At 39.4% G+C, this 12,837-nt stretch overlaps 2 protein-coding genes across 2 annotated transcripts in view; both read left to right on the forward strand.

Annotated features, from left to right (window-relative positions):
• Window positions 1–5,255: 5,255 nt before the first annotated feature.
• srp19 (signal recognition particle 19) lies at window positions 5,256–10,373 on the forward strand. The gene is made up of 5 exons (XM_034118469.1): window positions 5,256–5,496; window positions 6,473–6,548; window positions 6,968–7,039; window positions 9,209–9,317; window positions 9,820–10,373. The coding sequence occupies exons 1-5, from the start codon at window positions 5,459–5,461 to the stop codon at window positions 9,948–9,950; spliced, it is 426 nt and encodes a 141-aa protein (XP_033974360.1). The 5' UTR covers window positions 5,256–5,458; the 3' UTR covers window positions 9,951–10,373.
• Window positions 10,374–11,480: 1,107 nt separating this feature from the next.
• Window positions 11,481–12,837, forward strand: part of rsph14 (radial spoke head 14 homolog) — a 15,239-nt gene continuing 13,882 nt past the window's right edge. Inside the window, exon 1 of the mRNA XM_034118462.1 lies at window positions 11,481–11,753. Coding sequence (XP_033974353.1) covers window positions 11,579–11,753 — 175 coding nt within the window. The 5' untranslated portion in view covers window positions 11,481–11,578. The remainder of the gene's footprint in view (window positions 11,754–12,837) is intronic.

A 12,837-nucleotide genomic window follows, 5' to 3' on the forward strand; every position in this document is an offset into this window, starting at 1 on the left:
ACCAAAATGTGACAGATGCCATTTGAACACCCTATATTTACTATTTTCATAAATGAAAGGAACATATTTGTAAAATTATTACATTTTCATAACTTACTTAGATTTGGAATTCGTTTTTTGTCTGCCTTGACCACGTCATGTAGCAGAATCCCAAGTCTGTGCTGGGTCTCCCCTTTCACACCAACGCAACTCCGGTTCAAGCTCCGTGCTAGAGCTTTTCAGGTTCAGAACCGGTACTTCGGTTTACCTCCGGCTCTTTTCACACCGCTCAGAGCCCGACTGGTGCTGCCGCTGCTGCGTCATGACGTCACAGTTTACGTCGCTGATTTTCACCCCAACGGAGCTCACCTCACAACAACAACGGGCCGATGATCGTGTTGCTTTTAATCATACGAAGCCAGATTAAATTAAATAACGACTTCTCCAACCTTATACTTTTCTCCAGAGTGCCGTGGTTCATTGTTTATTAATGTGTTTCAGCGGCATTTACCGACCGCTGCAGTGCTGGCTGCTCTTCCACGAGTGTATTCTCCCGTTAGCTCCGGGTTAGCTCACACGGCTCTAAAGTATTCACTGTCTGACTGTCACACAAGCAGCTGATACATATCCCCAGTTCCCCTTAAGTGAATGTGTGTCAGTCTGAATTGACGCTGTTTGGCATCACAACGCTGTTATGAAAGTTTCTCTGGTATAACATGGGTGATGTTAGCATAGCAACCGAAGCTAAACTGACTACTTCATGGGCGTAGGAAGCATCCTGAATGTGGGGGGGACATTTTTAACGGGGGTGTGGGGGCGAAAAAAAATATAGATTTCCTGTATTCTGGTGCATTTTAACAGGTGGTTTGATACTTTTATGTGGCTATACTAGCATGAGGAAAATGATGGGTACATTTTGTAATTTCAGTAGTAAAGAAAGGAAACATTTGATTATTAATTCAGAGCTGTCTTTGAATTAATAAAAAGCAGTTTAAATGCCCATTTTTTGTACATTTATATACAACAATAAATATGTGTGAGTGCATTGAGAGATATTGTTGTGGAGAGTCATTTATATATAAATCGCAAAATACATTTGTGAATCCTTCTGTGAGCATTTATTAATATTGAGACTGATCTGACTCCATACGGATGTTAAGTTCACCTAGGAATGGTATCATTGACTTAAATGTTCAAATAAATGTTGCTCTTCGGTCTATATTGGTCATATGATGCCCCTTGACTGAAATGTTTCCTGTTCAAGATCCCCACTGATTTCCTTAAAATCCTGGGATGAGACTCCACATCACAATTTACTCTCAACTGTCATTTCCCTTTCATCACTCACCTCAGCAATGGACCTCTCTCCACTGTCCCTGTATTCTGCCTCTGACTCACTCTCAAGTGCCTAGATGTCAAGAGAGGTGGTGAAGTGATAATAAATACTGATAAATACTAGTAACCTGGCATTTCGATGCCTTTTCTCATCTAAACTATTCAGTATTTGTATCTCTCTATCATGACATAAAGACGAAACTCCTCTCCAGAAGTGAGACACCGCCATCACTGTTAACTGATTAACTGCTACCAGCTGATGACTTACTTTCCTCTTCTTTGAAAAAAATGTTCTTATGTCCATGTTGTCTGGGGGAGAAAACATATCAAACCAAGAGATCGTCAGCTTTGATTTTCGCTGTATTAACCATTTCCTGAACATTTGGTGTGTGTGCCTTACCTCCGCTACCGGCATCGCTTCATACAACAGATCTGAGCTGTCCAACTATGACATCACTCCTTGAACATGCGCGCGCTATGTGAGAATCTGCCTTGGTACAAAGTAGCAGTGAAAACATGGAACGGAGTTTCATTGATTTGGGCATTCTCTCAATAAGCAAGTGGAATGGATTTCATTTGATAGTGAAGCACTGACACAGCGCTCGACAAAGTGCAGCGAGTGGATAGACCGATTCACGGACTTTCCGCATAGTAAAAGTGGGGGGGTCTAAACCAAGCCCCCAGGAAGTGCGCCGGACTCTGATGAAAATATTCGTGCTGGCCAAACGGCGGTACTACACTTCCTTTTGGTTGCCAGGCCCGGAAACACTTTTTCCCATTGACTTACATGGGGAAAGAGTGGTCTGTAAATCGTTGGATAATTTTTTTTAAACTAAATAAACTACCCAGTATGAACACTTGTATAGCCCTTATTAAAAACATTCGTTCCTCAAGTTGTAAAATGTGCTAATAACGTTATTCTGAGAGTTATTTCCCTCTGCATTATGAACGCGCATCTAACCCACGGGACCGCGCCGCCCGGCACGTTCATGTTACGTGTTCAGCACTACATGCGTTTATCTTTACCCATGGATGCACAATAAGAACGGACCCATATCGCCTTACTGCCAGCCCACGGAGCTGTAATAATGGATATATTGCACATGTTTGCTGTAATTCATCATTTATAACATATTATACTACATGGGCTGTATGATTAAATCTTGTACCGTAAATGTTGTATTAAATAAAGTTAATATTACCGACGTAGATTAACGTCCCTGTAGCTTCTTATTGCACTAAGAAGCTTATTGCACTGTGTGTATATATATATATATATATATATATATACAGTGCAATAATTCTTTCATGCTAAATGAAGCTCTGTTGCTTGGATATCACTAGATCCTGTTACAGCGTAATATAAAAGTACATAACGATTGATGTGTAAATTAGCATAATTACTAGCTAACCGCTAGCTGCTAACTGCCGCCTCGTTAATATCAAATCTATCATAACAAACATTACCATGCTGTCATGAACGTGCGGTGCTGTTACGTGTACGCAAATTGACGTGCTTGATGTGAACGAGCATTTTGGGGGGCATGGTTAAAGTTGCGCATGCGCTATGAGCGCACATACGGGTACTTCTCAGGCATGCCGGGTAATCTGTGACGTTTCGCTCTCTCAAAAGTTGGGCCATTTTATCATCATGCGCGAATGAGCAACTCTCATAGGAATGAATGAGGCCCCGCCTCCCACGCTGTATCCAGTTCTTATTATACATCCATGGTCTAAACTAATCATTTGAAAAAGTGGGGGGGACTTGTCCCACCCTCATATAATGGCTGCGACGCCCATGGACTACTTGCTAAGCCGTTTTCTACAGGCACATTTTACCAGCGTATTTTTCATTATGATTCTACTTGTGATAGTCGGACATGACAACCTGTGCAGCCCATGTATTGATTCCATCCGATAGCTGCTATAATAACAAACAAAACGTCTGCCTATAGGATTCTATTCTTGAGGCAAACCTCTCCTGTGACAAAATGGCATCCAATGTAATAAAAAAAGTCAATCAAAGAACTAGATTCCTATACCGGATCTCCTCTCTGGTAAACAAAAACACCCTGAAAACTCTGGCAGGAGCACTCATTCAAGGGTACTATGACTATGCTTGCACGTCATGGTACCATAGCACCTCCAAGGCGCTAAAAATAAAACTTCAAACATCGCAAAATAAACTGGTCAGACTACTGCTTGACCTTTCATCTAGAACCCACCTCACCTCTGCCCACTTTGACAACCTAGGATGGCTTAGAGTAGACGACAGAGTACAGCTACTTGCAATGGGCCTGGTCTACAAGATCCACTACACCTCTATGGTACCCATGTACATGTCAAAATTCTTCCCAAAGGTCAAGGAATACCATGATCATAACACCAGAGGGAGCTCCACAAATCATGTAAAACCCAGATTTGGCACAAAAAAAGGGGAATACACATATCGCAATTATGCCACATCAAGGTGGAACGCTCTTCCCACAACTGTAAAGGAAAGTAAAACTATACTTACCTTCAAAACCTCTCTTAAAGAGCACCTTCGGGGGAAAGCATTGCAAAACTGGCCCCGGTAATGGTACAAATCTCAACCTGTCGTACAATGGACAGCTTCCCCCCCCCATCTATGTATATACTCGCATTTTAGACTCTGTTACTAACTGTATATCTGTAGACTTGGTATGTCTTAAATGTCCGGTTAGGATGTATTAGAACGAAATCTAAAATGAAAATTGTAAATAAGCCATCTGTATGTAAAAAACCACCTGTATGTAAATTGTAAATAAGCCATCTGTATGTCAAATATGTCTTATATGTCTTAAATGATATGATGAATTGGAAATGGGGGACCCTGATGTAAACAAGACGAAAGTCTTTCTCTGGTCTGCATCCCCTTAACAATTGTATGTTTTGAGCTGTACTGTACTGTACCCAATATACAAGCTGTTAATAAACTTTTCAATCAATCAATCAATGCCTGCTCTCCACAATGATCAATAACAGCGAACGGATGGTCAAAGTAAGGTACAAATAAACAGAATCACAAGAAGCCTGGTTAGTGTTGCCTGACTTTATAAAGCGTGTTTTTTTTCTATAAGTGTGTGGTTGCGTTCTAGTCACTTTGCTCAGCACTACTGCTTGTTACAACTTTTATTTGCCGTACTCGCCTTAACTGTTAGCTCAGGTTAATCTCGCCCCCCTCCGACGTAAGCGTGACGTATGCGGTTCTTGCTTCTAGACGGACAACTTTTTGGTGCTCGAAACGAACCGGATTCCGGAGCTATGACGCTGCTCCGCTGCGGTGTGAACAGGAAAACCCGGTGCTTTTCAAGCACCAGCTCCGAACCCTTTCACACCCACCTGCAGGCTGTGCTGCACTCACCCGCTTTGCACTTGTAAAGGGAAATAAATCAGACACAGAGAAAGACCGATAATGGCCACCGGACTATAGATAATAGACTATAGATACTGTTGGCATGCTGAGCATTAATGTAATGCATAATGTTTATCTGGGATGGATACAAGTCTGTTTCAGTGGGGGTCCCGGGCCTTGGTGATGAGGCCAGCAATCAAAACCAAATGTGTATTTGATAAATATTTTAATTGAAATGTTACCTTTTGTTTTCTAACTATTTTTGTACTATTACTTTATTTCTTTGCATTTCATATTATTATTATTATTATTATTATTATTATTATTATTATTATTATTATTATTATTATTATTATTATTATTATTATTATAATACTTATTATATGTGTTTACTCTGTATATGTAGGCCTACCCATATACCCCTGCCTGAAGTCAGTGTGTGTGTATATTATGTTTGATATATAAACTCTGAGTTATACTGTTTTCATGTCTGTTTTAATTAACCAATGTTGGGAAAAGAAAAACCTCAATACAGCCGGTTCTTACATGGATGGATGTATGTAAGAACAACATGGTTGTGAATCCATTAAATCAAGCGCACCTACCGGTTTCAACAGTTATTGCTTATGTGGAGCAGCCGTATGGCTGCGTGCTTTACGGCAATCAACCAGTATCTTTAGGTTCTCTTGATACATCCATGGTCTGTAGACGCTAAATCCAACCGATATCTGCAGTCTGCAGTCAGGCAACTAACAGAAACAGCCAACAATGGCTCATCTTACTGAAAACCACGCTGACAAAGAGAGGTGAGTTATTTTAAAAGCTAGCCTTTTAGCCTAGCTTACGTTAAGCTAAAGCTAACAGCGTTTAGCCTCTCGCTCACTTACAGTAAAACCCCCGTATAGAATACCTATGATTTTAAGGATAACTGCTGTATACTTAAATATGACTTCCTTAATACTTGTTACTGTCACTCTTTAATTCGGCTTACATTTACTCAGAATTGTAGCTTTTAATACAGCAAAAAACAACTACTCGACGGTAAAGCGAAATGGGAGATTGTCATGTAAACCGAATGTAATAGCTGAATTAAGCCTCTTTACCACTAAACTTTAAAAAAATTACAATCTCTAATGTGTTGAATGTACAGTCCCATTCTGCAAAGTATTTGGCAGAAACCGTGGCAAACGTCTTAAGTTGCTTGTTATTTACGTGAAGTGCGGCTTGTCGCCGCAGCCCTCTAGCATGACGTGTATTAAAGGTCCTTAAACCTCAATAGTTGCACTTGTCTAAAACTTTTCCCACCGACGTTTAATTACTTTTTAAAGATTGAGGACTATGGGGGAAATGTTATAATGTTATGTCTCCATTAGCTTCTTCTTGTTATAGCTTCTCAGTCAAAGGTTTGGCTAACTCGGAGGGAGTTAGCCATTCAGACCAGCCTGAATGTAAAATACAGCTTCTGAAAAGTCACTACGAGCTCCTAAGGCAAAGTCAATTAACTGTAAAGAGATGGCATTGAAAGGAAAGCGCTTTAGAACCTCAGATTATTATTATCATCATTTTATAATATTCAGGTTATTGTTGTAATTTGAAACTAAAAAGACCAGCAAATATTTACATATATAAAGCACATGGCAGGAATCTTTTCAAATGTATTTTTGTAAAATAATCAATACATTTAGTTCTGTTTTAGGCCTGTTATCTCAAAAGCTCTGAATCTTAATTGTATTATGTCCATAACATAGTGACTAACATTAGTTTTTCTGTGATCTGTTCCAGGTTCATCTGCATCTATCCCATCTACGTCAACAGTAAGAAGACGCTGGCTGAAGGGCGAAGGATCCCCACAGAGAAGGTTCTTACGCTTCACGGTTTCAAGATGTTTCAGCAGAACATGCAAGGAACTTTGTGTTTTGGTGCATAAAGAGTGGCAATGATTAGTGGACTAATTGATTAATCAAAAAATGATTCCCAACTATATTGACACTGATCGTTTCAGTACTTTTTCATGGCATTAAATGCTGCCTTTACCCTCTCAGGTAAACCAATAATGACAATGATAATATATTAATAGTAATATAAGTTGTTATTTCAGTCCTAATGCCATTTATAAAAAAAAAAGTATTACTAAGTATTAGAGAAAGTCAAAAATCATTAATATGATTGTGAAGTATCCTTGTTTTAACCGAGGAATGTGCAAATGTTGAGTGGACAGAGCGATCGGCTGAGGGTATTTAAGCTGAAGATGTTCCTTCTTCCTGTGTGTGTGTGCAGGCGGTGGAGAACCCGTCCTGCGCTGAGATCAGGGACGTGCTGACGGCGGCTGGGATGAACGTCTATGTGGAGGTAAAAAAAAAACATTTTTAATTAGTTATTAAAACTGAATCTGCCATAAAGGTCATTTTCTATTGATCCCATTATATGTCCCCTTTTGTCATAAAAAAAATAGCCACATTTATCCTTATAGAGAACCACAGTGACGCGTCCTAAAACCCAGAAGTAAACTTCTTCCGGTTCCTTCGACAAAAATGCAATGCAATTTCTCCATAGGATTTTGGAAAATAGCTGGAAATAAGGTCTGTGGTTGACACACATTTTAGAGACGGATCACGTTTTGTTCAGCCGGATAATCTCCACATGTCTACCCTACTTTTATCATTTTCGAATCATAAATCTAATCGATAGATTTATGATCGATAGACTTATGATTCGAACATTTTATTAAATTCAGGTTTTAGGACGCGTCACTGCGGTTCTCTATTTGTATACATTTAATAAAATATTAATTTAATTAATCTATAGAATCCTTTTTTTTCTTTCTTTCTTTCTTATTGATTAAATTGTATTTACTTTATTGATCCCAAAACACTGCAAATGAGGAGAGGAGACCCATGTATAATGCCCCTTTCACACCAACGCAACTCCGGTTCAAGCTCCGTGCTAGAGCTTTTCTGGTTCAGAACCGGTTCTTCGGTTTAGCGCCGGCTCTTTTCACACCGCTCAGAGCCCGACTGGTGCTGCCGCTGCTGCGTCATGACGTCACAGTTTACGTCGCTGAGTTTCTCCCCAACGGAGCTCACCTCACAACAACGGGCCGGGGACTGCGTTGCTTTTAATCATACGAAGCCAGATTAAATTAAATAACGACTTCTCCAACCTTATACTTTTCTCCAGAGTGCCGTGGTTCATTGTTTATTAATGTGTTTCAGCGGCATTTACCGACCGCTGCAGTGCTGGCCGGCTGCTCTTCAACGGGAGTGTATTCTCCCGTTAGCTCCGGGTTAGCTCACACGGCTCTAAAGTATTCACTGTCTGACTGTCACACAAGCAGCTGATACATATCCCCAGTTCCCCTTAAGTGAATGTGTGTCAGTCTGAATTGACGCTGTTTGGTGTCAGTCTGAATTGACGCTGTTTGGCATCACAACGCTGTTATGAAAGTTTCTCTGGTATAACATGGGTGATGTTAGCATAGCAACCGAAGCTAAACTGACTACTTGCTAAGCCGTTTTCTACAGGCACTTTTTACCGGCGTATTTTTCATTATGATTCTACTTGTGATAGTCGGACATGACAACCTGTGCAGCCCATGTATTGATTCCATCCGATAGCTGCTATAATAACAAACAAAACGTCTGCCTGCTCTCCACAATGATCAATAACAGCGAACGGATGGTCAAAGTAAACAGAATCACACGAAGCCTGGTTAGTGTTGCCTGACTTTATAAAGTGTGTTTTTTTTTAACAAGTGTGTGGTTGCGTTCTAGTCACTTTGCTCAGCACTACTGCTTGTTACAACTTTTATTTGCCGTACTCGCCTTAAGTGTTAGCTCAGGTTAATCTCGCCCCCCTCCGACGTAAGCGTGACGTATGCGGTTCTTGCTTCTAGACGGACAACTTTTTGGTGCTCGAAACGAACCGGATTCCGGAGCTATGACGCTGCTCCGCTGCGGTGTGAACAGGAAAACCCGGTGCTTTTCAAGCACCAGCACCGAACCGGCCCTGAAACACCGTTGGTGTGAAAGGGGTATAACATACATATGTTTCTATTGTTTGCGGGGGTGCCCGTAATGCAGTAGTCATTGTCCCCAGTGTCCCCACCTTTTTTCTAACGTGTGTGTGTGTGGTGTGTGTGTGTGTGTGTGTGTGTGTGTGTGTGGTGTGTGTGTGTGTGTGGTGTGGTGTGTGTGTGTGTGTGGTGTGTTGTTGTGTGTGTGGTGTGTGGTGTGTGGGTGTGTGTGTGGTGTGTGTGTGTGTGTGTGGTGTGTGTGTGTGTGTGTGTGTGTGTGTGTGGGTTGTGTGTGTTGTGTGTGTGTGTGTGTGTGTGTGTGGTGTGTGTGTGTGTGTGTGTGTGTGTGTGTGTTGGTGTAGTGTGTTTGTGTGTGTGTGTGTGTGTGGTGTGTGTGTGTGTGTGTGTGTGTGTGTGTGTGTGTGTGTGTGTGTGTGTGTGTGTGTGTGTGTGTGTGTGTGTGTGTGTGTGTGTGTGTGTGTGTGTGTGTGTGTGTGTGTGTCCAGAACAAAATGCATCCCAGGGAGTGGAACAGGGATGTGCAGTTCAGAGGTCGCGTCAGAGTCCAGGTGAAGCAGGAGGACGGCAGCCTCTGTCAGGACAAGTTCTCCTCCCGTAAGTCTGAATTCATGTCCTGTTAAAATGTATGTTCTGACATATTCAATTCAGGGTTTATCCATCATTTAACAACATATTCTTCTTCCTCTTCTTACCTGTCGTGCTATCAGTCCATATTGTTTTGTTGTGAGTTGGCGAGTGTTTCAAAGAGATGTCTGCCTTCTCTCTTAAGTTAATATAAATAGAGGGCCCTAGGCTTGTGGGGCCCAAAAGCGGCGATGTGTCTTTTCTAGAAATAATGACCCAATAACTCGAGGAGAGCCATATACCCTGTTGGAGCCATTTATAGTTTTATGAATTCATAATGAAATATCTAAAGGATATACCTTGAGTTATAGTTAAAAGTCTGATTTATGAAATATATGATTTCAAACTGATAAGATCCTTGTGTCATCATGTATTGATAATGGACGCTTTTTGTTGTTGAATGAGTAACGTCACGCTCCACTTCAAGTTGGCAAGACATTTTCTGATTTCTTTTCTGTTTTCATTCCATCAGGTAAAGAAGTGATGTTTTACGCAGCAGAGATGATCCCCAAACTAAAGACCCGGACCCAGAAGAGTGCAGGAGGAGACACCAGCTCTCAGCAAGGAGAGGGAGGAAAGAAGAGCAAGAAAAAGAAGAAATAGACATAGAAATTCAATTTTTGTCTTTCTTTTTTTTAAATTTATTTTGAATATGAGCTCAGTCAGCCAAAATCAAACTCTGAAATTACACTGAAGCCAGTTTGTTTTTTTAAGAAGTTTGTTAACCTGAAAGTTGTTGAGCTGTAGGCTTCCAAAATGAAAATATATCTGTTTACCCTTTTCTGATTCTTTAAGTCTGGACCCTACTGAACATTACTATGACCGGTGATCTGTAACATCTCCTGACGGATCATCATGGAGTTTCCAAAAAAAGGCAGAGAAAAGAGCTTATTTCTGTTATTTCAAGTTTCAAAGTGGCTGGAGTGCTGCTTTTGTTTCAGATGAACACTTTGTCTCTCTTACTTTTTTTCAACTTCATTGTGTCTGTTTGAAGACAAGATTTAATAAAGAGTTCATTTTCTCACCTTTTGTTTTGGTTTAATATGAGCTAGCTTATCAAAGAAAAGTAGTTTTAGGAGCATTTTTAGCGCAATATTTATCCTTATTCAAACTTCTCATGGCTTTGCTCTGCCACTTGGCATCGGGCTATCTCAGCTGCAGTTAAGAACGGGTGTGACTGAACCCGAGCTTTCAGGGATTATTTAGTTGTTTGAACCAGCTCAGGTTCAGCTAAACCTATGTTTGGTGAAGTTACCTTCTTCTTTAACATTGTCTCAGTTTCCTCTTTTTTTCGAAGGGTCCCTATTATGCTAGATCTTTTCACCTTGCTTCTAAAACCAGTGCTCACTCTGCTCTTATTGGTAAGCTAAACCTTAAACTAAAGCTAATTTAATAACTGTTCAGAAAGTAAATGAATTCACAAAATTAAATAAAAAAAAAAAAGGAATGTTCACATGTCAAGCCTGAACAAGCAAACAACACAATAAAATACAGCAGAGCTGATTTAAAAAATAGTTAGGCTAATACAAATAATGTATAATAATAAGAGGTAGCCTATATCTTATAGATGTTGGAAACGTAATAATACATAAATACAATTACATTTTTAGGATAGCCTGAAAATGAGCAATACCATTTTAATTCAGAGTCTTTCAACGACTGTTTCTGTAATATTTAAATAATATTGCTTAAGGATGTTTTTACCTTTTAATAAAACAAAGGAAACAACATAGTTAAGAGATGTGTTACTCATGTCAGAGTAACGCCGGAGAACGTTTTTAAGATACAAAGTGTATCGGAGACAATCGTGTTATTGAAAACATGATAATTTAAATCGGACAAAAATCCATTTTACACTGGAAAAATAAATCAGTCTGTTTACTTTTCAGACAATTGCTCCATTTCAGAATAGAACATAACATATTTATATCAAAATAAGAAGTTCAAGTAAGAATGTAAGAAACAAATGATTGGATTTCATGAAACATTTTTAAATTCATTTGACTTTTTTAGGAATATAAAATCATTAGGTTAATGTTTTTTTCGGTGTTTGTTAGAGGCTACCCCGGAAGTGACGTCCTCCTTCTGCTCTCTGTATACAGTTACTAGGCAACGTTGTGTTTTTACATTTAGGCTAATTTGCCCAAGTGCGCCCTGTTAGCTCTAGATATTAGTGGCTGAAGTTCACTTCACTCTACTGAAGTAGAGTGAAGCTACTGGACAAACACAGGATGGCCGGCTCTCCGTATGACCCCAGCCGGGCTCCGGTGGCCTACGGCCGGCGGGCGGTGCCTCAGCTGTTCTCGGAGCTGCAGCAGCAGGAGGCGCCGCGGAGGCTGCGGGCTCTGGCCTCACTGTGCGACCTGCTGCGGGACCCGGAGCGGATCTCCTGCACTGTCAGCGGAGGTAACGAGCAGCCAGTGGTGTGAAGTAACTAAGTACATTTATTCAAGTACTGTACTCAGGCAGAGGAGGAAGAAGCTACTCAAATTATTTAGTAAGTAAAGTATAGCAGTACACTGTAAGAATACTAAGTTAGCTACAAGTAAAAGTCCTGCATTCAAAATTGTACTTAATCACAATTCAAAATATACTTTAAGTACCACAAGAAAAAGTACTTATTATGCAGAATGTCCCATTTAAGCACCATATAGCCTACATTTAAAATATGTATTTAAAAATGATTGATGCGTTATTGTGTTGATCAACTTCAATGTTGCATTTGGTAAAGAAGGGGTTTATTTCAATTACTTTATATACTGGGAGGTTAAACAATTATTTATAATACATTATTATAGGTTTAACTTAAACCTATAATAATGTATTATAAATAATTATTTGATTTATATTTTGTATTAATAATCACAATCTCCAAAGTAAGTAACTAAAGCTGTAAAATAATGTAGTGGAGTAAAAGTATGAAGTAGGACAATGTGAACATACTCAAGTAAAGTAAAAGTAGCTACAGTTTATTTAGTTCAGTTTTTTTTTTTTTTCGAGCGAAAATACAAATGAAACAAAAGGTGATACAGACATGATACATACAGTACTATACAAATGAATGCAATAACAAAACGAAACATTTAATTAATAATTGAATAATCTGTAGTATCATTGTCTGATATCAATAAACAACAATGCTTTAGCTAATTACACGCTAAGTATAGTACAGTACTTAAGTAAATGCACTTAAGTACAATTATGAGGTACTTGTACTTTACATAAATATGTTCACATTGTGCTACTTTGTACTACTCCACTACAATTCAGAGGTAAATATTTCTACTTTTACATGTTTTTATGTATTTAATAAGCATGACTTAAATAAGAACTTAGTTACACCTGGACTAAATTCACAAACCCAGCAGTAAATCAAATCATAAAAATGTGATCCACCTTTACCAGCTTTGATAAACACATAAATGATTATAATCAAAACATATCATAATTATTTTTTCTGAAATGGACCAATCTGCATAATGAGTATGGT

This window comes from Trematomus bernacchii, unplaced genomic scaffold (genome assembly GCF_902827165.1).
Source record: "Trematomus bernacchii unplaced genomic scaffold, fTreBer1.1, whole genome shotgun sequence".
In the NCBI taxonomy this organism is placed as follows: Eukaryota; Metazoa; Chordata; class Actinopteri; order Perciformes; family Nototheniidae; genus Trematomus; species Trematomus bernacchii.